The following is a 22,770-nucleotide window of genomic DNA, read 5'->3' as shown; positions in this document are numbered from 1 at the left end:
TCCGTAAAAATTACAATATTATATTATTGAATACCACTTTCATACTCAATTTAATTACTGTAATTATTATGTATTCATATATTATAATTATAAATCGGGGTAAAATTAAGGGAATAAGTGTTGTTTTTGAAATAATCTACCAATTTCATTTTTTTCTATTTAATAATATCTATTTCTAACTTGCAAGTTGAATTAAAAGTTATGGTAATAAATTCATTTTTTTTTTATTAAAACTTTCACATTAAAGGACAAAAAGNTTTTTTTATTAAAACTTTCACTTTAAAGAACAAAAAGAAGTAGGTTCAAAATGATTACTTTTAACATATTAAAAATCAATAATAATTTGAAAATAATTAATTATAAAAATTATATAATATATAATTAAAATAATTACTAATCTGGATATAATTAAGGAAATAGGAGTTGATGTTGGGTTGGGTTGGTTACATTTTTAACTTTATAATGCTATAACTCATTGAAAAGTGTACGGATCAACATTATTTTTTTATGATTAATAATATTTTTTAATAATCCCTTTTTCATTCGACATACTTTATCTTAATCAGGGTATTAATAAGGAACTAGCTGATCATGCAGCTTTTGTAATTATCCCTCAATTTCTTAGAATTAAAGACTATCTACAGATTTGCATCGAAGCTTTTCTTATGTTAGTGATTTGAATCACTGTTAGATTAAATCTATACTGGACCCAACTATGCAACGTCCCCACTGTGCTGGGTTTTTTTTGTACTTAAAACTGCCATATCTTTTTCAAATATTAACATATCAAAAAAATATTTTTTTATATTGAAATCTTAGGTAATTTCCTTTCGTTTAATATCATTTTTTTTTGAAAATCTAACAATTATTCTGCACACAGGGGTGATTTAAAATAGCTATTTTTTTACAAAAACTAACTTTTTCAACTTAGTTTTTAAAAATGTTCCGGAAATACTGTGTCCTTTAAACATATATCAAATTAAAGCTTAATTTTGTACTATAAAATAAAAAAAAAAAAATTTGTCCCGACATCTTATCTTCTATTTGCAAATGGCTGTCGAAATTTTAAAAAAATGTAATGTTTGCGATAAAAATCACCTTCTATCGGGATGTTTTTAGCTACGATTCGAAGCTGAGAAGGTATTGGTTTTACTAAGATGTGTTTTTTTTTTGTGTCTGTTACCATTTTTTCTCAGCTCTCACCTTTTTCAACTTAACTTTTGAAAGTGTCCGGAAAGTCTGACACTTATATATATCTTAAATTAAAGCTAATATTATTTACTTAATTATGCAAAAAAAAAAATTTCGGACTTTATTTTATCTTCACGGTGAAAATGGCTACCGAATGCTATTATTGTGTGAAAAATCTGGATTTTATTTTTTACATTTTTAACATTATAATGCTATGACATATTGAAAAGTGTATGGATCAACATTATTTTTTTAAGAGAAATAATATTTTTTAGTAATCCCTTTTTCATTCGTCATACTTTATCTTAATTAGTATATTAATAATGAACTAGCAGATCATGTAGCTTTTGGAATAATCAATTTTTTAAAATTAAACACTATCTAAAGATTTGCATCGAAGGGTTTTTAACACGCTTATATTAGTTTCACTTGTATGTGTGATGTGTGTTTGTATCTTTCCACGCGGCACGTGTTATTCTCGCGTATCCCGTCGTCTAGACTAGACGTCGTAAGTTACGACTNTCCCGTCGTCTAGACTAGACGTCGTAACGCATTCACCCCACCCCGCTTACTAAACGCCGGCTACACTAATCCTGTATAATTTTATATTTTTGGTGTTCGTACCCGTACACGAATGCGTGACATTAATTTTATATATATAAACAAATTTTTATTTTGACTGACCAATACCATGTAAAGCCCCCCATACACGGTCAGTTTTGAATGACAATCAACGTGATTGAAATTCATGATTGACCGTGTATATGTATGACTGATGACGACTGACAGTCAAATTTTGTGACTGATGAAATTCAAACATGTTTGAATTTTTATTATCAATCAAAATGATTGACATTCATGATTGACCATGTATGTCTATGAATGTACATTTTATCAGTCAATTAAGTCAAATTGTATAAACCAGTCGTGTCTTTTTTGTCTTGCGTATTGCCTTTTCGTCAAAAATTGGCAAATAAGGTGAATAATGAAGAATTTTGGCGCGAATTTATACATTTATACCGTAGTTTACCTGCTACGTGGAAAATAAAAAGTGATTTGTACAAAAATAGAATTTTTAAGCAAGAATGTTATGTACAATTAACTAATAAATTAAAAGAAATAGATCCAACGGCTGACATAAATACAACAAAAAAAAAAAATCAATACATTGAGATTAAATTAACGCCGGTAGCCAGGTATCATAGCGTACACGATAAACGCTGGGCCGATGAAATTGGTTCTCTCATACAAGTATTCTGTTTCTCTATCATTGGTGTGATCATCTTTAATAACTTCGAAAATGTCGTGATTTNTTTAATAACTTCGAAAATGTCGTGTGGTCCATGCGGAGATAATTTCTATAGTCAGAAGGAGAAGATAGTCGAAGTTCATCTAGAAGATTATGATGGGAAAATGTGTTCCTTTTTTTGAACCATTCTTTCATCCAGTACCTTTTTTTTCTCTTTTTATTCATTTCAGTTTTTTTCATTTTATCACACGCAATGTAAATAGCAATTCCAATAATACCTTCTTTATTCATGTTAATACAAATTTAAATTAAAAATTAAAAACATTTTTTTAAGAAAAATTTAATTATCACAACACGATACACCACACTTTTAATAATGATAATTTTGTTGACTTTAAAATAAAATAACCGAATGACTTTTATGTGCTATAAAATGAAAAAAAAAATATGACCCGACGACCTATCTTCTATGTGCAAATGGCAACTGTATTCAAAAATACACTGACTTTCATGAATATTATATAAATGAATTGACATAGTAGAATAAAGTTCATAAAATATAAGAAATTAAACTTATTTAAATTTTTTTGCTTTTTTAAAGTCGAAAAAGTAATTTTTAAATTTGAGTTAGCTTAAATAGCCAATTTTATCATGCATCAAAAGCAACGAACAGTTGCCGAATGGGTAACATCCATATCTCTCACGCTTACGAGGTTCAAATCCGTCTGTGACAATTAATATTTTGTATTTTTTTTTTGAGTTAGAATAAAATTTTCAAATCTTTTGATATTTATCTCATTTAGATTCAATAATTTCAATAAATATAAAGGATCCTATCACTATAGTCTCCCCTCGTGAGAAGAAATTTATATTCATATTTGTATTATTTTACTAGGTAGTTTTTTTTGTGGTTACGAAGTTAGTTTATTTTGCCAACCCTCACTAGACCTACTTTTTTCAACGATACGCCAAATGATTACAATTCGTATTTAGTTTAAGTTTTTACTCTTAAAAATCGAAAAAATATTCCTTATTCAAATAAAAAGTAGCTTAACCAGCTTTTTCCATACAAACAATTAAAATCATTAATTTTTAATATTCTTAAAGTATTTGTTGTCGAATTAGAATTGATATGATAAAGTATTCAACTACAAAAGTCAATAATTTTACTTTATAATTTATTAATTTCTTAACTCTATTTGTGTGTACTACTACCAGTCAATAATATTCCAAATTTTTTTGTAATATGTTGCTATATAAATCATAAATTAAAAAAAAAAAATGATTTTTAATTTCACCTGAATTTAACGATGGATTTTTAAAATTATAATCAAATTTTATAATACGCTCAATTGATTAAATCTTTTTAACAACTTTGTGATGATTGGTTCATTTAGTTCAATCTTTTTAAACACCAAAAGTTATTAGGAAATGATTACTATTATTTCTATTTCAGTTATCTATTACAATAAAAATGCAAAAAAATCGAGTTTTTCTAATAAATGTACTGTAAATTGTAATTATAAAATTTCATGATTGCATATTAATCTTAACAATTTCATTTTTTTCTATTTATTAATGTCAATTTCAAACTCTTAAGTTGAACTATAAGTTAGGGTAACAAATTCATTTTTTTTTTTAAAAGTTTCACTTTAAAGGACANACAATAAAAATGCAAAAAAATCGAGTTTTTCTAATAAATGTACTGTAAATTGTAATTATAAAATTTCATGATTGCATATTAATCTTAACAATTTCATTTTTTTCTATTTATTAATGTCAATTTCAAACTCTTAAGTTGAACTCTAAGTTAGGGTAACAAATTCATTTTTTTTTTTAAAAGTTTCACTTTAAAGGACAAAAAAAAAGAAGTTTCAAAATGATTACTTTTAACATATTAAAAATCAAAATCAACAATAATTTGAAAACAATTAATTTTAAAAGTTATATAATATATGAAGAGTGAATGTGTCAAACGTTCTATGTGCCAAAAAAGTGAAAAATTGTTTTATTTCTGATTTATGTTCTATGTGCCAAAGGTCACAATCTTGTATATGTTTCAAGTGTCAATTAAATTTTTTACTTGTACAAAATTGCGTTCATAGATTGTATTTGTTCTGTGAGACATGCCCATTGTTACCTGTACGTTCTAAGTGCTTTGGGCAAATATAATAGTTTGATGATAACAATATTATGATATAGTTTGTTATATTTCAAAATAATACTGGTGTTATTGTATTCGTTAAGTTTTCTTTTTCATTTGTTTAATTGTTTTATTATGGATACTGAAAGTATATATATTTTACGAAGTGGTAAAAAAAGAAGAAATGATCAGACTAAAAAAAGAATTAGTGGAAAATCGTATGCGACCAGGAAAAGCAATAATACAATTCAGGAAAGCCGTCAACTTAGTTGTTATAACTTTGGAATACATCTCGGTGACAGCAATACAGCCTTTATATGTATGTGGGATGAAAGTATTGCTTCTCGTGGAAGCTCAGAAATCGCTTCTTGTCTTTTTCAAGTTATTAACAAAAACGAAAATATGATAAATCGCAAAAAACTAATTATATGGTCAGACAACTGTGCTGGCCAAAATAAAAATAAAACGTTAGTAGTTTTAATAAATATTTAATAAATATGGGGATATTTAATGAGATTATACAAAAATTTTTGATAAGTGGCCACTCTTTCTTGGCTTATGATCGTGATTTCGCTATTATCGAAAAGAGATGTAGAGTTTTTCAAAATTTCACTCCTTCTGATTTACAAGAAATGGTTAGAGCAGCGAAGTTGACAAATCCATTTCGAGTGATTCCGATGGATGAAAACAACTTTTTCTCATTTAAAGACATTGCTAACAATTTTCTTAACACAACCAAGTTTCCAATTTCAATAAGTTCGATGATTAAAGTTTCATATTTAACTCCCAAAAAAATCTATTATAAAAAAACATTTTCAGATGAAGAACTTTGGAAAGATTTTAACGTTTTTAAAAGAAATGCTACTATAGACCAACTTAAAAATCAGACATTTATACCTATACCGAAACCCACATTGTCGTCAGAGAAGAAAAAAGATTTTTTGGCCATGATTCCTTTTTTACCTGATAAGCACAGAAACTTCTATAAAAATATAACGTCATGAATTAATTTTTTTTGCTATTTATTATGATGTTGCTATGTTCTATTTATGTTTAATCTAGAGTTTTTTTTTTATTATTAGTTTAATTATTATTAGGTTTGTTAATTTATTTTTCAATTTGTGATACTCAAAAAAAGTGTTAATTTTTTTACATACTTTATACAAATATATATGAAGTCTTAATAAAATAAAGAATGATTTTCTGTTATCTATAATAAAATATTGGTACTTGGAACGATAATATTATCACATTATTTGGAACTTGGAACTTTAATATTATAATACTTGGCACTTGGAACTGTCATTAGCAAATGTTTAATTTATACTAATATGAAATGACAAAATAAAATAATAGAAATTTATGAGGCTATTAATATAGTGTAAATATAGCATAATATATATTTTTATACAAAATTATAAGAAAATTTTTAATTTGTGATGTTTTTTGTGTTTTCTGAACAAATATTTTTTTGGCACATAGAACGTTTGACACATTCACTCTTCATATAATTAAAAGAATTAAAATAATTAAAATCTGGGTATAATTAAGGAAATAGAAGTTAATGTTGCTTTTGTAATTATCCATCAATTTCTCTAAATGAAACACTATCTACAGATTTGCATCGAAGCGTTTCTTATGATAGTGATTTTAATCACTGACAGATTAAATCTATACTGAACCCAACTATGCAACGTCCCTACTATGCCTCGACCCCACTGTGCTGAGTTTTTTTTTAATAATAAAGTATATTAACATAAGCTTTAATTTCAATCATATTATAAAAGTGTCAGTATTTCTGGAACACTTTCAAAAGTTAATTTTTTGTGAAAAAGTTGTCATTTTGAATCATCCCTGTGAGCAAGTAAAGGATCAATTTTATAAAAAAATATACCAAAATGATAGGTAAAGACATCATTCATCTATACAAAATAAATTATATTGATATTGGTATTTTTGATAAAGTTATGACTGTTTAAAGTAAAACAAATAGTATGAATATAATGAATAATAGTAAAATTAATACCTTCTTAGCTTTGCATCAAAGTTTATAAAATAATGTAATGAATATAGTATAAATTTATAACTTTTCAACTTTGCTCAAAGTCAAAAAATATGTTTAATGGTCGCAAAATTAAAAAAAAAAAAATATTAAAAACTGGAGTTTTTACTTTTGTAGTTTTTTGGTAACATTCAGCTAAGTGTTTGTCGGCCAAAATTCAACAATATTTTATTAATAACGTAACTTTCTTTATTGTATTTTTTAGGTTGCAGGATGGGGAAAAATAGATAAATTTGAAAAGGAATACAGTGAGATATTATTAACAGCTGAATTACCATTTATTGATTATTTGACTTGTCGATCATTAATGAGTAAAAATATTAGTATAACCGATAAAATTTGTGCTGGATCAACAAATAGTAAATTTTCATATACTTTTCAATTATTTTCTTATTTATTTATAATATGACGTGATAATCATCATGTTTTTTATGAATATATTGCATATAAATATAAATATAATTTATGAAGTTTGATATTAAATTTCTATGTTTCAGTGTCAGATCCAGGAGTGCAACAAGGAGATAGCGGATCTGGTTTATCGTTCATACATGACGGTAAATATTATTTAACGGGAATTGTAAGTATTTTTGATTCAAATTCTGAAAATTCAATCGCTTTCTTCAACGAATTAAAAATTCATATGAAGTGGATTCGTAAAAATTTTTTAGAAAACAGAATTTTATAGTTATAATCATAGTTTGTGACATTAATGAACTAATATATGTATAGTAAATAATTGTTTATTTGATATACCAATAAATATTACTTTAATGAACTTTTCATTATATATATATGAATATGTAGTATAAAAATTACACTATAGAAGGAAAAATAATTTGAAATTACGTTTTATAATCGAAAATTCTATAATTTAGAAAATTGATGAAGTCTCAAGCGTATACAATAGTAATATGGTCGAAGAGAAACGGTATTGGCGCGGAGTATATTTAAACACAACCCTGTTATTTGATAAATCTTTGTTCAAAGTTTTACCTATTAATTAAGCAAAACAATGGCCAAATTTATAGTGTGTACTTGAAAAGTATACTTATACAAAATGGAGCTGAGTAAACATTTTAATAAGAATTTCAAGGGTCTCTTAGAATATAATATTATATATAATAATAATCAAAAAAAAAATAAATAAAAATAATATAAAATTTATGTTAGACTGAAAACCATAAAACGCCCACGTAAAACATTCTATCAAATTGACCAATAAAACCAAAATCAAAAAATATCTTAAGAATTTCACCAGAGATTGCTAAACCGGTTATTCGGGTCATAAAAAGGCCATTTTTTTTCAAAGAATCACTCTTCTTCGTCTATGTTCACACACATTGAATCTGCGTCGGTAAATAGTTATAATTCTATATCAAATCTACAGTTTTACACTCAATTATTGAGTTACTCGAACTTACCTTTTTGCTTATATAATATTATTATCTCTTCCGTTTAAAAGTAATGAAAACACTTCGCAATATCTCCAAAACAAAGGGCTTTTCTGATGCATTTAAGGGAATGACCGTCATCAAGTTCAATCTATTGTTCAAGCAATCCGTTGCCAATTACCTCCCGGCTATTTTACCGGTGGAAGTGACTTGGTTATTACCACTCCCTGCAGTCGCAGTACCAACTCCAGGAGCCTGTTTCAACACTCCTGCCTTTGTCGTGTATACGTTTGATAACGACACCTAGTGGTTACAACCCTCACCAACCGCCGGCACTGAGGCATCCAAATCCCCTGATGCAGTAACCATTAGCTTACTTAGATCCATTTGTCATATAGGTGTATATTTGACGGGACACCCTCATAGCCTATTCCTCTACCCAGTGAGCGGCTAATTTCAATGGTTGCGTTGTCATTATTCTCCGTTCGCACCCAAACGCTACCGCTTATTCGTCTATTTAGGTTTATTTCACGGCTATCCCTTGGTATCTACAAAGTTAACAAGTGTCTGGGCAGCTCGCTGTCCACGACCGCTTATTCGTTAGTCCAAATTAATGGACTGTTTATTTTACGGCTAATTTGCATATCTGCAGGCCGTTCCACTATCTGCAACCTGAGGACGCGCCCGATTTCCCGAGCTTTATAAACTGCGCTCGTGCCGACGTTTCGTAACCTCGTAAAGCCCAAACACACCGATACTATAGCGCAGTGCAACGGGGACGCCGAATCCATCTTGTTAAATAACGAGGAAGCGGAACGCTTGTGACAGAGCCACGCCGTCCGGCACAGAAGGACCTGAGGCGCTGGTTTTGGCCGATACCTTATGTTTTTGCGTTTTGTTTTTGCTTTGTGAGTTATTTTGCCAACCCTCCCTAATGGTTCCTACCCTGGGATCCGGTTAACGGGAGGGGGCCATACCACGCTGCGATTCAGCTCTTGATTGATTTCGGGCTGATTCACAACGTGGTGGCGTGAATTATATAGACGGTGTGGGCCGGTCGTGGAAAAAAAAAGGGACTCACGGTGAGATGACTTATCGTCTCAAGTGATGTCCGGGCACGTCTGCTTTAACGAGTATTTACACCGTATTCGTAAAGCAGCTGCGTCGACGTGTGACCACTGTTCGGATTGCTCGGGATAGGCAGACAGCGCTCTGCACACCCTCTTTTAGAGCAAGGCGTGGGCCAAGCAGCGGGACTTTTAGAAGTCCCGACTAGGGTCCACGCTCCGAGTCGGATCCATGTGGACCTAATCTTGAGGAGCCTAGAGGCGTCGAGGCTCGTCCAGGCGTTATCCGAATCCGTCTTGAAAAAGAAGGAAGAAGCCGAACGCTTAAATAGAGGCAGCCACGCTGCTCGGCACAGGAGGACCTGAGGCGTTGGTCTAGGCCGGTGCCTTAGGTTCTTGTTTTTGTATTTTATGTTTTGTGAATTATTTTGCCAAACCTTCTTAATGTTCCCCACTCTGGGATCCGGCTAATGGGAGGGCGCCGTACCACGTGTGAATCAGCTCTTGATTAGTTTCGGACTGATTCACAATAGGTTAATGTGAATTTTAGAGACGGCGTGAGCAGCCCTGAAGTAAAGGCAGTTCTAAGGTGACCCACAATAAGGTCGATCGTGAAAAAAAAAATGGTAATATCTTTGACTAGATACAATTTTTGATCTTTTGACGTATTATTCATCAAAATCATTTCAGCGAGAGCTAAAATTGATCGTTTACAGACAAATAAAAAATAAAATAAATATGTTAGTATTAAATGGCAATTTATCTCACTTAAACGAAACTCTTTATGAAAGTTTGGATACCAATTTCCACTTTGACACATCAAAAACCTATATTCTGTCTTACTTAAATTAATAAAATAAAATAAAATAAAGATTATAATGTCAATTTACATTATAAGGTCAAAAAACTTCAAAAATTGAAATTAAATAATGAATTTCATTTTAGTATATTCATTAATATTTAACTCACTTAAACCCAACCGTTTATACAAACTAATATACATAATCAAACGACCTTTCTCAACGACGGCTCCGGTGGGTCCCTGTATTCATTGTTTATACTAGACACGGAACTGGGAAGTACTATACTAATTGCTCCTCGATGACGTCAATATGATTTAATGTGAAAAATCCATTAGATAAACATGTCTTATACACGTGGTCGGGGCTACGGCTGCTGTACCTGCTGCGGATACAGCTGATGCGATAACGACGGCAACAACTGTAGTAGCAACAATAGTTGCATCTTCGTTATACTATGTTATATTTTAACGTAAAAAGTATTACCATAGTTTACACACAGGGTCAATACTGTATACAACAAACAACCTTGTAGTAATGGCGTGAAATACTGCACCTGCACGTTAAGCACGTGTGTAATAATCAAAAGTAAAATAGAAATAATGAAAAGGGTAATATAAGAATATATATAAGATCAGACTAGGTTTTGGAATATTAAATATTTCTTTTTAAATTTATATAATTTTTTTATTAATGGTTTATTACGCAATAGGTTGATGGAGATTCAAAAGCATAGGTTAAATTGTACTTTCCTTACTTCCTGTGTAATGCAATAATATTTCAAGTAGTCCAACATTCATTTTGGTGTTAAATGCACTACGTATACGATTTCCACTACTCGTCATGTAGTCAATATAATTACTTATATTTAAATTTTTAACAATACTATTTAATTACATAAAATCTATGACTGATTTTACTTAAAAAAGATTCTAAACACTCTATATTTTATTAGAAATATAATTTATAATTTGTCCTTATTAATTTTTTTACATCTGTCGAATTAATTATTTCTTTTGAGAGAATATATTTTATTTAAAGTACGAAACCAATATTTCATAAATCTTCCAACCAGCCTGGCCAAAACAAGATTCAAAAATATTTATATCTATGTAAAAAATTTATCCAAGAGGTGTTGTGGTGGCCCAATGTGTCCCAGCGCTAGCGCCTCGAAAGGATATTAGACAAAATTCATCGCCAAGACGAATTTTAACACTGTAAATATACACATAAGTTTCTCTGCGTTTCTGTCGGCGTGATGTTTGTTAAAACAAAGACATTAACGACGATACTAGCTACCCAACAAGAAAGGCTCACAATAAATTTTTACCGTGAATAAAAGTTATTGTGTTGGTTTTATAAAATAATTAGAAAAAAAAAATTTAATGTCTGAAATATTGTTTTTATTTGTATCCACAATAAAAAAAATAAGTAAATAATATATTATAATTCAATAAACATATTGATTAAAAGATTCGCCAAAACAAAATTCATTTTAAAATTTCTAAGTGTTATATAATTCTTTAATGAAAAATAATTCTAGTCCAAATTAATTAAAAAAATCGACCAAGTACCGGAGAGTGAAATTTTGAGTAGAGCATCGTAGATTTTGTGTATTTTAAAATTACCGAAAGAACTGGTTTGACGGAGTAAAATGGCTTTTTGTTGTCCTAAGGGGATAGCCCAGCGATCTCTACTGTGATCTTGGAAGCTGAGACTTTCTATTCTAATTGGTTAGTTATAATGAGAGCTCTGCGTGTAGGCGTTACTTAATAATCTCTACAATAAGTATATTTTATCTCATAATTAACTGATTATTTTGTATTTTTAATAAGAGAACCCTATTTTGGTGATCTTGTATAATCATAATACATGTACAAATGATAACATCATATTATATGTTAATATTATAAGTAATAATATAATATTACACGTGATCGATAGTTTTTATCAATGTAAAAAAACATGTAACAACTGTCGAAATGTCTGGAATGTGTAGTGGTAACATAGTAGAGGTATTCAGCATTTACAAAATATTGACTTAAACGATAGCGTTGGGGGTGAATACCACTAGGTCACCGTGCACTTATGATGCAGATCCCGATACTCTAACAAATAGGATAATAACGTGATCTGTGGCCTATTCAACATTGACTTGCCTTTAGTAGTTAGGGCCCGTTTGTGACGGTTAGTAAAAATTGTTATATCGAAATGTTACCCATTGGTATTTGTCTTCTATTTTATGTTCTTTTTGATACAAAATTATAAATTTATTAATAATGTATAAATAGTTATTAAATTTTACTCACATTAATTTGAAGCATACTTTCAGACCTTTACTTGATCCATCGGTCGGCTATTTCGTGATAAGCTAAATTCATTAACTGGCATATATAATTATTTTTGCTTATAGGAATAATTTCGGTGATTACCTTCCAGATAAAGGTCATTAGATATAATAAAACCATTGAAATATTTTTTTAAATTGTATCTAAGACAATATATTAAACATAAAATAAATAATTCAAATATCATCTACACATATTTTTTCTGATAAGCATTAAAAACATTCAAATTTGTGTAAGATTATATTTTTCCTTGAAACCTTGAATACTAGTTGCAACAAAATATTTATTAAATGTAATTAATTTATTTAATAATGCTCTTTGGTTGGAATATTAACAAATTTATTCTTGAAATAAATGTAAAAATAACCTCTGAGTGTAATTGAATTTTAACCATTATCATTTTTAATTTACTAGTATAAGTTCTTGCGTAAGAAGTTATCATAAATATAAATAAGTATTTAAATGGAATATTTTAAGAACAACTTTAATATTGATAAATTTGGTAAAAGAAAAACGTAATTACATAGTAAAACTATTGCCATTCAAATAATTTATTCTTAATAATAAAACAGAGTAGTTTTATTTTCAAACAATTAGTAAAAAGAGGATGCTTTTTATGTATAATAGACATTTTTTTTATGCGCTTTTAATTTTAGGTGAGTTAAAAAAAATGGTTTAATATTATATACTATAATGTTAATTTGTATACTTTGTTTGATAATAAAAGCTTTTCTTTAGGTGTATTAATAACAAATATTATTGGCGCTCATATTTCACGAAGTAGAAGGCAAACTACTAATACATGTCCCATGTTGGTAACTGTATACTTATTATATTTATATTCTATTTAGACATAGATGAAACTACCTTAGTAGCAAGGAAATTTTTTAAAAACATGAATAAATTTTCATTATAAATATGGTATATTATATTTCATTAAAAAAGTATTTTTTAAACTTGATTGAATTTTAAAAATAAATGTTCAGACCTCTTATAAAGGGGCTAAGTTTCCAATTTGAGGATATACTTCCTGGAAATTTATAAAATTTAATTGATTGTTTCTTGTTGTGACATTATGGGACATGAGGAGGTTTTTATTAGTATTCATTTATTAGATCGACACAATTTCAATGTGATTCTGGTGAATGCATCGACATTATTTATGTATGCGATGGTACAACGAATTGCCAAGATGGAACTGATGAAACTCAAAGAATTTGTGAAAACGTTAGGTAATTAAATAACTTTTTTAATTGCCATTTGGGACTCGTGGGTTCTGATGGTGGGGATGCGACTTTAAATAAAATACGACTAGTCATAAGTATAAAAATATATTACAATAAATATTGTCAAATTAAATATAATAAAATAAAACACATTACACATATTATTATTTTAAAGGGCGCAGTAGAAAATAGAAATATTAATAATAATAATAGCAACCGATAACGACGTACGTACACGAAGTAAATTCTAAAATTAAATTACCCATTTAATAATATATTAATATTTTTCCGTATGGACGCTATTAACTTTAATGTTCGCACATGACAAATGTTTTATAATTATTTAAATATTTAAAAATTTGCATTTTTAATAAAAAATATTATTTAAAATTGTAGAATTAAGAATATAACTTCAATTTTCTTCTTTTAATTAATTTTAGTATTGCTTGCAATCTCTCGCCGTCCAAACCATGAGCCACCAGTATAAATAATTTAATTGTTTTTGTTAACGTATAATAGCAAATATATTTCATAATAGTTACTTTAATAATAATTTATTATTTATAGATGAAGAGCTATTCTTTGACGTATAACTATGAAGCATATATACCCAAAGAAAAAATTTTTTAATGTAACCGAATAATTTAAGAGATTTTTATTATACTTTTTCAGTAAGACATGTACAGTTCTTAACAAAGAAGGAAGTGATTTCTTATACATGAATTATTCAGTTACAAAATTTATATTAGAACCTATAACACCTAATACAAAATTGTATGAAACCAATATAATTAAAGAAACATGTAAGTCTGGTTATAATTCAAGTAATACAGAATATAGACGTTTGACGTGTAAAAATGGAAATTGGTATCCAAACTTTGATGAAGAGTTTTGTTTAAGTGAGTTATATATTAACGAATAGACTAAAAAATAAAAAAACGGTAGCATAGTGGGGTAGTGGCACAGTGTTAGGGTGGCATTTTTGGGACGTATTCTTTCAAAATCACTTTAACCTTACATAACGATAAAGTAATAATTGGAAATAACCAATGTAAGTAGGACATCATTAACGCTATTGGCTACCTGTATATATAGTTCTGCTAGTCTATACATTAATACAATCTGGAAAAATCGAAATTTTAAATATTACAAGCAAATGAATATACTTCAATAAATAATTCAAGTGCTGTTAATTTAAAAAAAAGGTAGCTCTGGATTTGTCTTCATGGTAAAAATGACTATCGTATTCAAAAATATGCTATTTTTGTGTTAAAATTCTGGGTTTTGTATTTCTTTTTATTTTAAAATACCTGAAAAGGGGAGTACAGATTTACATAAATATTATTAATATAAAAATATTATATAGCATAGAGAGTTAAAATTATTTAAATATTTTTGCTTTTTGAAGTCGAGAAAAATAACTTTGAAATTTGAAGAATTAGTTTAAATAGCTCTTTTTTCAAACTTTGGCAGCGACGAACGGTTTCCAAGTCGGTAAAACTTGCGTTTTACGCACTTGGGATACTATGTTCTAACCCGCGCATTACAGGAATTTTTTGCATTTGTTCTTAATACTTTTTAAGTTAGAATAAATTTTCAATTCCTTTGATTTTTATCTCATTTAGATTCAATAACTTCAACAAAGATCAAGGATCCCATCACTATAGTCACCACTCGCGAGAAGAAATTTCTTATTTATATTAAAATTATTTTACTATATTTTAAGTTTTAGTTTCGATGCAAAGCTGAGAAGATATTTTTTTGTGACTATCATTTATTTTCTCTGCTCTAACTTGATCTACTTTTTTCAACGATACGTCACATGACTACAATTCGTATCTAGTTGAAGATATTACTCTCAAAAATTGAAAAAAAAATTCTAATTTATCAATTAAACAGTTAGTTATTACATCGTCTCCATAAAGACAATTAAAATCATTAATTTCTAATGTTTTCAAAATATTTATTAACGAATGAAGTTTGATATGATAATTTGATATGATAGGTTTCAACTACAAAATTAAATCATTTTATTTTGTAATTGAATAATTATTTTATTCTATTTGTGTGTGCTACTACTAGACTACAATATTCCAAATTTTTTGGTAACATGTTCTCATATAAATAATTTCTAAAAAAAAGAATGATTGTTAGTTTCTCCTGAATTAATAATGGATTTTTACAATTATAATCAAATTTTTTAATACGCTCAATTAAGTAAATCTTTTTAACAAATTTTTTTTTTATTGGTTTTTTTAGTTAAGTAAATCATTAAAATTAATTCAGTTCTGTATATGTCAATTGTATAATCTTTTAAACACTAAAAGATACTAGGAAATGATTACTATTATTTTTATTTAAGTTATCTATTAGAATGAAAATGCAAAAAGTATTGAGCTTTTCTGATAAATTTACTATAAATAGTTATTATAAAACTTTCTGAGTGCATATTAATCTTAACAATACAATATTTTTAATTCTCATAAAATTTCCTAAAAATTTCCATAAAATAAGTAAATACTTATTTTTTAATAATAAGTAATAATATTAAAACTTAGAAGTGTAATAGATATTTAGCACTTATAATTTTATTTTATTTATATTTTTATATTGATGATTTTTCTAATAAACCACATTATTATGGAAGATAATAGATATAAACACCAATACAAATATGAAACATTAACTCAAATTAGTAGAATAATAGATTGCGCATAGGTCTATTCAAGTTTACTTGAATAGCCAATGAGAAGGATTTTGCAATTAAAATATAAAACATTAAGTCTCCCCCTCATAAAACAGGCCTATAAAAGAGCGATTGTTAGCTCATTTACCACCTTATTTTTTTTTTAAAAATCTGGTCATGAAGCGTCTCTGTACCAGACTGTTTCGCGATTGTGCTCTCTACGACTTAGAATTTTTTATACTTGGTGTTTATTATCTAAATCTTTCGTAAGTATTGTAATTTAAAAAAAATAACTTAATATCTTATCTTTTATTTTTTTTAGTTTTAAACTTTTTCAATCAGTTTTTTAATATTAGACTCTAACTAGAAAAAAATAATTGTGATATGCGTTTTAAATCTAGTCTAAAACTGTAAAAATATCACAAAATTTGAATTGGATACTAGTTATTAAAGATGTTTAAACAAAGTTAAATAAAAGTTATTTTTTTTTATTACTTAGTTCAGAATATATTTGTATATACATAGCAGTTATCTTATATTTCATAAAAATCTCGTTGAAACCTTGGGTTTCAGGTACCCCGTTTATTAAAACATACGTTTTCACACTCTAGACTCGACCTTCAATAAACTACTAAATTAATAAATAAAATCTATATAGTATTAAATTACTAAAATTTCATCTTCGACAAATAAAAAATATGTAAGTGTTGTTATTCATTTGATAGAGTAGAATTAATTTAAATTATTTATTTCAAAATATTCTAGTGATCAATTGAATATTACAAAATATTATGTCTAACTATGAATTTCAGAAAATTGTCCATTTTTGACTTCAAAAACTTTAGACTTCGAGTGTAAAATAAATGATCGTACTGTTGATTGTTCAGAACCATTACTTCAAGGAACTTCACTGGTACCTTCATGCAAAGCAGACTATCATCTTTCAAATGGATATAATGGTGTTTCGAGAAATCTTTTGTGTGGAAAAAATGGCCTATGGAGTGGCAAATTATACGAATGTGAACCACGTACGTTTATGACATATTAACAAAATTTTTACAATATAAAATATATTTTAATCAGTTTCAACGAATGTAAAATTTGTTTCAATTTAAAGAAGTATTTGTTTAGAGCTGATGATGGGCTAGATTTGTAAAAACGATCAACTAGTACTTTTTGTGGCTTCTTAAATTAAATATTTTTCATTTAAATGAATTTAAGTATTAGAAATAATTATATTTGAAAATTCAATTATTATCAAAGTACTGAGGGAGCATAAAACGTTCCGATGATCAATCTTCTATTAGTAAATGGTCTCTAAAGTCGATAATGACGTAATTTTTGGTTGATATATAAACCGCTCTAATTATTTTAGTAATATATTATAAAATAAAAGGAACGTTTCAGTGACTTATCCTAAGTACTTAAACTAAGGGCCCTAACGTTACAAATTATAAAGTCAAAAGACGTAATTTTTGGTAGAAATGTTTTTTTTTTTAATGTATATGTTTCAAATGTATATTAATGTTTTTTATGACAGTAATTTTAATCACGCTCAGATATCAATCAACTAATCTAAGTAATATATCCAATCCAAGTAATTAGATCCCTATTATAATTTGTTTTTTCAAGATTAGGTGAAAACCACTGTAAATTAATAAAATTTGACATTTAAAAATATTTTCATAGCCATTATAGAAAAATACCACAAAACTTTGAACATTGAACATTGCTTCTAAAACCTCCGATTCACCCCTCTTAAAAACTTATTATTAATGCTTATACGAACAAGCCTCACTTAGCCAGAAAAATGATTGCATAAATTATTTTGAATATTAAAAAAGCAACAAGGTACTGTGTATTTAATTACGAAAAATATTAAAGTAATTAAAAAGTTTTTCTATTGTAAAATAAAGTAAATTGAATACTCCAGAATAAAAAAGCTTATTTTCAGAATGTGGTATAATAGCAGATCAAAGACAATCACTAATATCAAATGGAGAAGTATCTAAGTATGGTGAAGTTCCCTGGAATGTTGCTATTTATCAAAAAGAAAACAACTCATTTAGCTACATTTGCAGTGGATCACTAATTGCTCGAAATTTAGTTGTGACAGGTAAATACTTTTTTTTGCTTGAAGTGCTTGAGGATATATCCATGTTTACAGTTGAGTTCTGACGTTTCGGACTCAACTGTAAACATGGATATATCCTCAAGCACTTCAAGCAACAAAACAATCCATGAAAGTTTTAACACATTCATACTTTTTTTTGTTTTATATAATAATAAAGACTAATAGTAAATACTCAATTCCAATAAAAATGTAAAAATTAATAGAAGCATTCTTTCTGTTTTAGCTGCTCAATGTTTTCATGACCATTCAGATAATAGATTAGATAATAACGATTTTCAAATATATGTTGGAAAGTATCACAGAAATTATGATTCTAAAAATGAAACCCAGTATGCTAAAATTTACAATGTAAGATTATTTTTAATCAACTTTATATTTGACAATCGTGTTGAAAACTTAAGAATTGTCGTATTTTAGATTGAAAAAATTCATATAGGAGAAAAGTATATCGGGCGGAATACATTTTACTTTAATGATATAGCTATTGTTGTATTATCTGATCCCATAAATATCAGTCCAGCTGTTTCCATAGTTTGCATTGATTGGAATGATGACTACTCAGAAGTCAACGGAAATTTAGGATTGGTAAATATTTGTTAGTTTTAAATTAACTGGCATTGGTGTTGCATTAATTAACTACTAACATTTCTGTAGCAAATTTGATGAGGAAAAGGCGTAGAATTTTATAAATAAGTCATTTATAATAAATATATCAGAGAAAATAGTTCAAAGAAATCATTTTACTACTTAAATAAATTTTTAGAAAATTAAAATAATTATCTAAAATTAATGAATGGTATGGCATATGCTATCATATTAGAAAAACTAATGATATTATTACATTATCTATAACTGATCCTTCTATTTGAAATTCGAAATAAAAAAATATGTTTTTATACGATAAACAATTAGTTTAAAAAAAATGGAAAATTTGTAATAAAATGTTTTTGAACTGAATGAATTATTTTATTAGGACAGATCTCAAAAGATGAAAAAAGATTATTCTTCTATTATCATTTATTATTTCATTAAAAAAATTAGGTAAAATAATAAATATAGTATAAATTAATAACTTTTTAACTTTGCTCAAAGTCAAAAAATATGTTTAATGGTCGCAAAATTAAAAAAAAAAAAGTATTAAAAACTGGAGTATTACTTTTGTAGTTTTTTGATAACATTCAGCTAAGTGTTTGTCGGGCGAAATTCAACAATATATTATTAATTGCGTAACTTCCATTATCGTTTTTTTTAGGTTGCAGGATGGGGAAAAATAGATAAATTTAAAGAAGAATACAGTGAGACATTATTAACAGATGAATTACCATTTATTGATTATTTGACTTGCCGATCATTAATGAGAAAAAATATTGGTATAACCGATAAAATTTGTGCTGGTTCAACAAATAGTAAATTTCCATATATTTTTCAATTATTTTCTTATTTATTTATAATATGACGCGATAATCATCTGTATTTTTATGAATATATTGCATATAAGATATAAATAAAATTCATGATGTTTAATATTAAATTGATATGTTTCAGTGTCAGATCAAGGAGTGGAAAAGGGAGATAGCGGATCTGGTTTATCGTTCATACACGACGGTAAATATTATTTAACAGGCATTGGAAGTATTTTTGATCCAAATTCTAATGATTCAATTGTTTTATTCACTGAATTGAATAGTTCTATGAAGTGGATTCGTGAAAAATTTTTAGAAAACAGAATTTTATAGTTATAATCATAGTTTGTGACATTAATGAACTAATATATGTATAGTAAATAAATGTTTATTTGATATACCAATAAATATTACTTTATTGAACTTTTCATTATATATATATATATGAATATGTAGTATAAAAATTACACTATAGAAGGAAAAATAATTTGAGATTACGTTTTTAGAAACGAAAATTCTATAATTTAGAATATTCATAAAGTCTCAAGCATATGTATTAGTAGTAATATGGTCGAAGAGAAACGGTATTGACGCGGAGTATCTTTTAATACAATTCTGTTTTTTGATAAATCGATATTCAAAGTTTTACTTATAAAAATATACAAAACAATGACCAAATTTATAGCGTGTACTTGAAAAGTATACTTATACAAAATTGGATTAAGTAAACATTATTATTAAGAATTTCAAGGATTTCTTAGAATATCATATTTATGTTAATATTAATTATAATAATCAGACAGTGCCACGATACTAAGCGAAGATTATCATTACTGTGTTCGTCTTTTTTTTATATTAACTTGTTGTAGCTCATTAATAAACGGCCCACGGGTCTCTACCCTCAAAACCAGTGTCGACTACATTATTGCGACGTAAGTCGTGTTACAGTGTAATATCGAATGTATGTAAAAGGAATTTTTATTTTTAAAAACAAATAGCTTAAGCATGAATATCTCATTTCATAATGATTGTATAAAAATAATTTGATCAGAAAAAAATATGTTATAATCTTAATAATGTAATGATTATTACTAATTAATTATACAAATTATTTTTGATAATAATTTAATTTATCTTTGGAAATTCTTAGTTGTATTAAAACTGAATTTATAAATTATTTGATAAAAGTTATTATAAATCATTAAAAATAAATTAAAGGATCAATTAATTAATTTAATTAATTATTAATCAAGAGAAAATGACAGTAAAAATAGATTTAATTCAATTAATAGGTTTTGAGGATGGAATTTCTGACGTAAGTATTTTTTGCCATCAGTTTTCATCGGCAATTAGTAAAATTGACTGATAGTTTTTTTCGTCGTTGGTTAATCATTTTAAACGTCTTAATAATATAAATTCTAACCGAAAAAAAATTTAAACTGTTTACTGAAATACTACATGTGTCAAAAAAGTTATAATTTCAGGTAAATTTTAATTCACAAATTTTGAAAGTAATACTTAAGACAATTGTGTACAGTGATGGTATGTAAAACTTTCAGGTGCATTTTAGGGTTTGGATACGTTTGATTTGAAGTAAATATTTTTTAGAATAAAAATTTAATGCATAACTCTTTTGGTTTGTATTATAATTAATTTTTGGTAAGGCTATGTGATCAGATAAGTTGTATCACGATGACTTGGGTATTACAAACTTTACTGTGACAAGTGATGTTGGAATTTAGAACGTTAAAAAAAATCATGTTGAGGTAATAATATTTTTTTACAAGTGTAGCTAAATTTTTTAAAGTGTTGTTAAGACTGAAGTCATTAAATGTATAATATAATAATGTATGAGAGAAATGAGATAATTCTAGGTACAATATTTATAATAAAAAACCCAGCACAGGGGGGTCGAGGCACAGTTGTGACGTGGATAGTTGGATCAAGTATAATGATATCTGACAGTGATTAAAATCACTATCAAAAATAAACGCTTCGATGCAAATCTTTAGATAGTGTTTAACTTTAAAAAAAATGGTGTTTTATTCCAAAAGCTACATGATCTGCTGGTTCCTTATTAATATCTCGATTAAGATAAAGTATGTCGAATGAAAAAGAGTTTATTAAAAAATATTATTTCTCATAAAAAAATAATGTTGATCCATACACTTTTCAATAAGTTATAGCATTATAAAGTTAAATATAATATGAATAATAAAATCGAGAATTTTCACACGAAAATAGCATTCGGTAGCCATTTTCGCCGTGAAGAAAAGTCCAGAGGTCAAATTTTTTTTTTTCAAATTAAAGTATATTACATTAGCTTTAATTTAAGATATATATAAAAGTGTCAGACCTTCCGGAACACTTTCAAAAGTTAAGTTGAAAAAGTTCTACTTTCTATATGCATTTTTTATATTTGAAGCCCCCCCATATATAGGGAAATAGTCTGATTTAAAAAACAAGTATATCCAATGAGAGATGTATNGATTTAAAAAACAAGTATATCCAATGAGAGATGTATGTAAATACTACTTCTCATGAAAAAATTGTATTGATCCATACATTTTTTAAAAAGTTATAGCACTTTAAAGTAAAAAATGTCAATTATAAAATCGAAAATTTTCACACAAAAATAGCATTCGATAGCCGTTTTCAACATGAAGACAAGTCCAGAGGTCAAATTTTTTTTTTTCAAATTAAAGTATATTACATTAGCTTTAATTTAAGATATATATAAAAGTGTCAGACCTTCCGGAACATTTTCAAAAGTTAAGTTGAAAAAGTAAATTTTTTGTGAAAAAATTTTCATTTTAAATACCCCCCTGTGGGCAGAAAAAAGGTCAAATTATACCAAATAATAGGTAAAGACATCAAGCATCTATAAAAAAAATTATATTGATATGTTCATTTTTTAAAAAGTTACGGCAGTTTTTAGTAAAAAAAATTGAAAAAATTTCGAAAATTAGCGATTTTTAAATTTGTAATTTTTTTGGAGGTTTCCCCCATTTACGGGGAACGAGGGAAATTTTTTCAATTTTGAAGGGTAATGTCTTCGACTAGATAC

At 27.2% G+C, this 22,770-nt stretch overlaps 1 protein-coding gene across 12 annotated transcripts in view; it reads left to right on the top strand.

Moving 5' to 3' along the window:
* Positions 1 to 22,770, top strand: part of LOC126897233 (modular serine protease-like) — a 116,139-nt gene that overhangs the window by 37,939 nt on the left and 55,430 nt on the right. For 3 of the 12 annotated variants that reach the window (XM_050670673.1, XM_050670674.1, XM_050670669.1), the window contains one exon: positions 16,979 to 17,194. The exons of 1 other annotated variant lie outside the window; for it this stretch is intronic. In XM_050670673.1, coding sequence (XP_050526630.1) covers positions 16,979 to 17,194 — 216 coding nt within the window. Of the gene's footprint in view, positions 1 to 6,850; positions 7,005 to 7,142; positions 7,385 to 14,152; positions 14,380 to 16,978; positions 17,195 to 18,120; positions 18,283 to 18,523; positions 18,649 to 18,717; positions 18,886 to 19,552; positions 19,707 to 19,845; positions 20,139 to 22,770 lie in introns of those variants that run through there. 8 more of the 12 variants (XM_050670672.1, XM_050670675.1, XM_050670670.1 and 5 more) reach the window with 7 other exon arrangements.

Source organism: Daktulosphaira vitifoliae, unplaced genomic scaffold (assembly GCF_025091365.1).
Source record: "Daktulosphaira vitifoliae isolate Bord-2020 unplaced genomic scaffold, ASM2509136v1 Scaffold_2, whole genome shotgun sequence".
NCBI classification, from domain to species: Eukaryota; Metazoa; Arthropoda; class Insecta; order Hemiptera; family Phylloxeridae; genus Daktulosphaira; species Daktulosphaira vitifoliae.
This window is presented reverse-complemented; position numbering and strand designations above follow the sequence as displayed.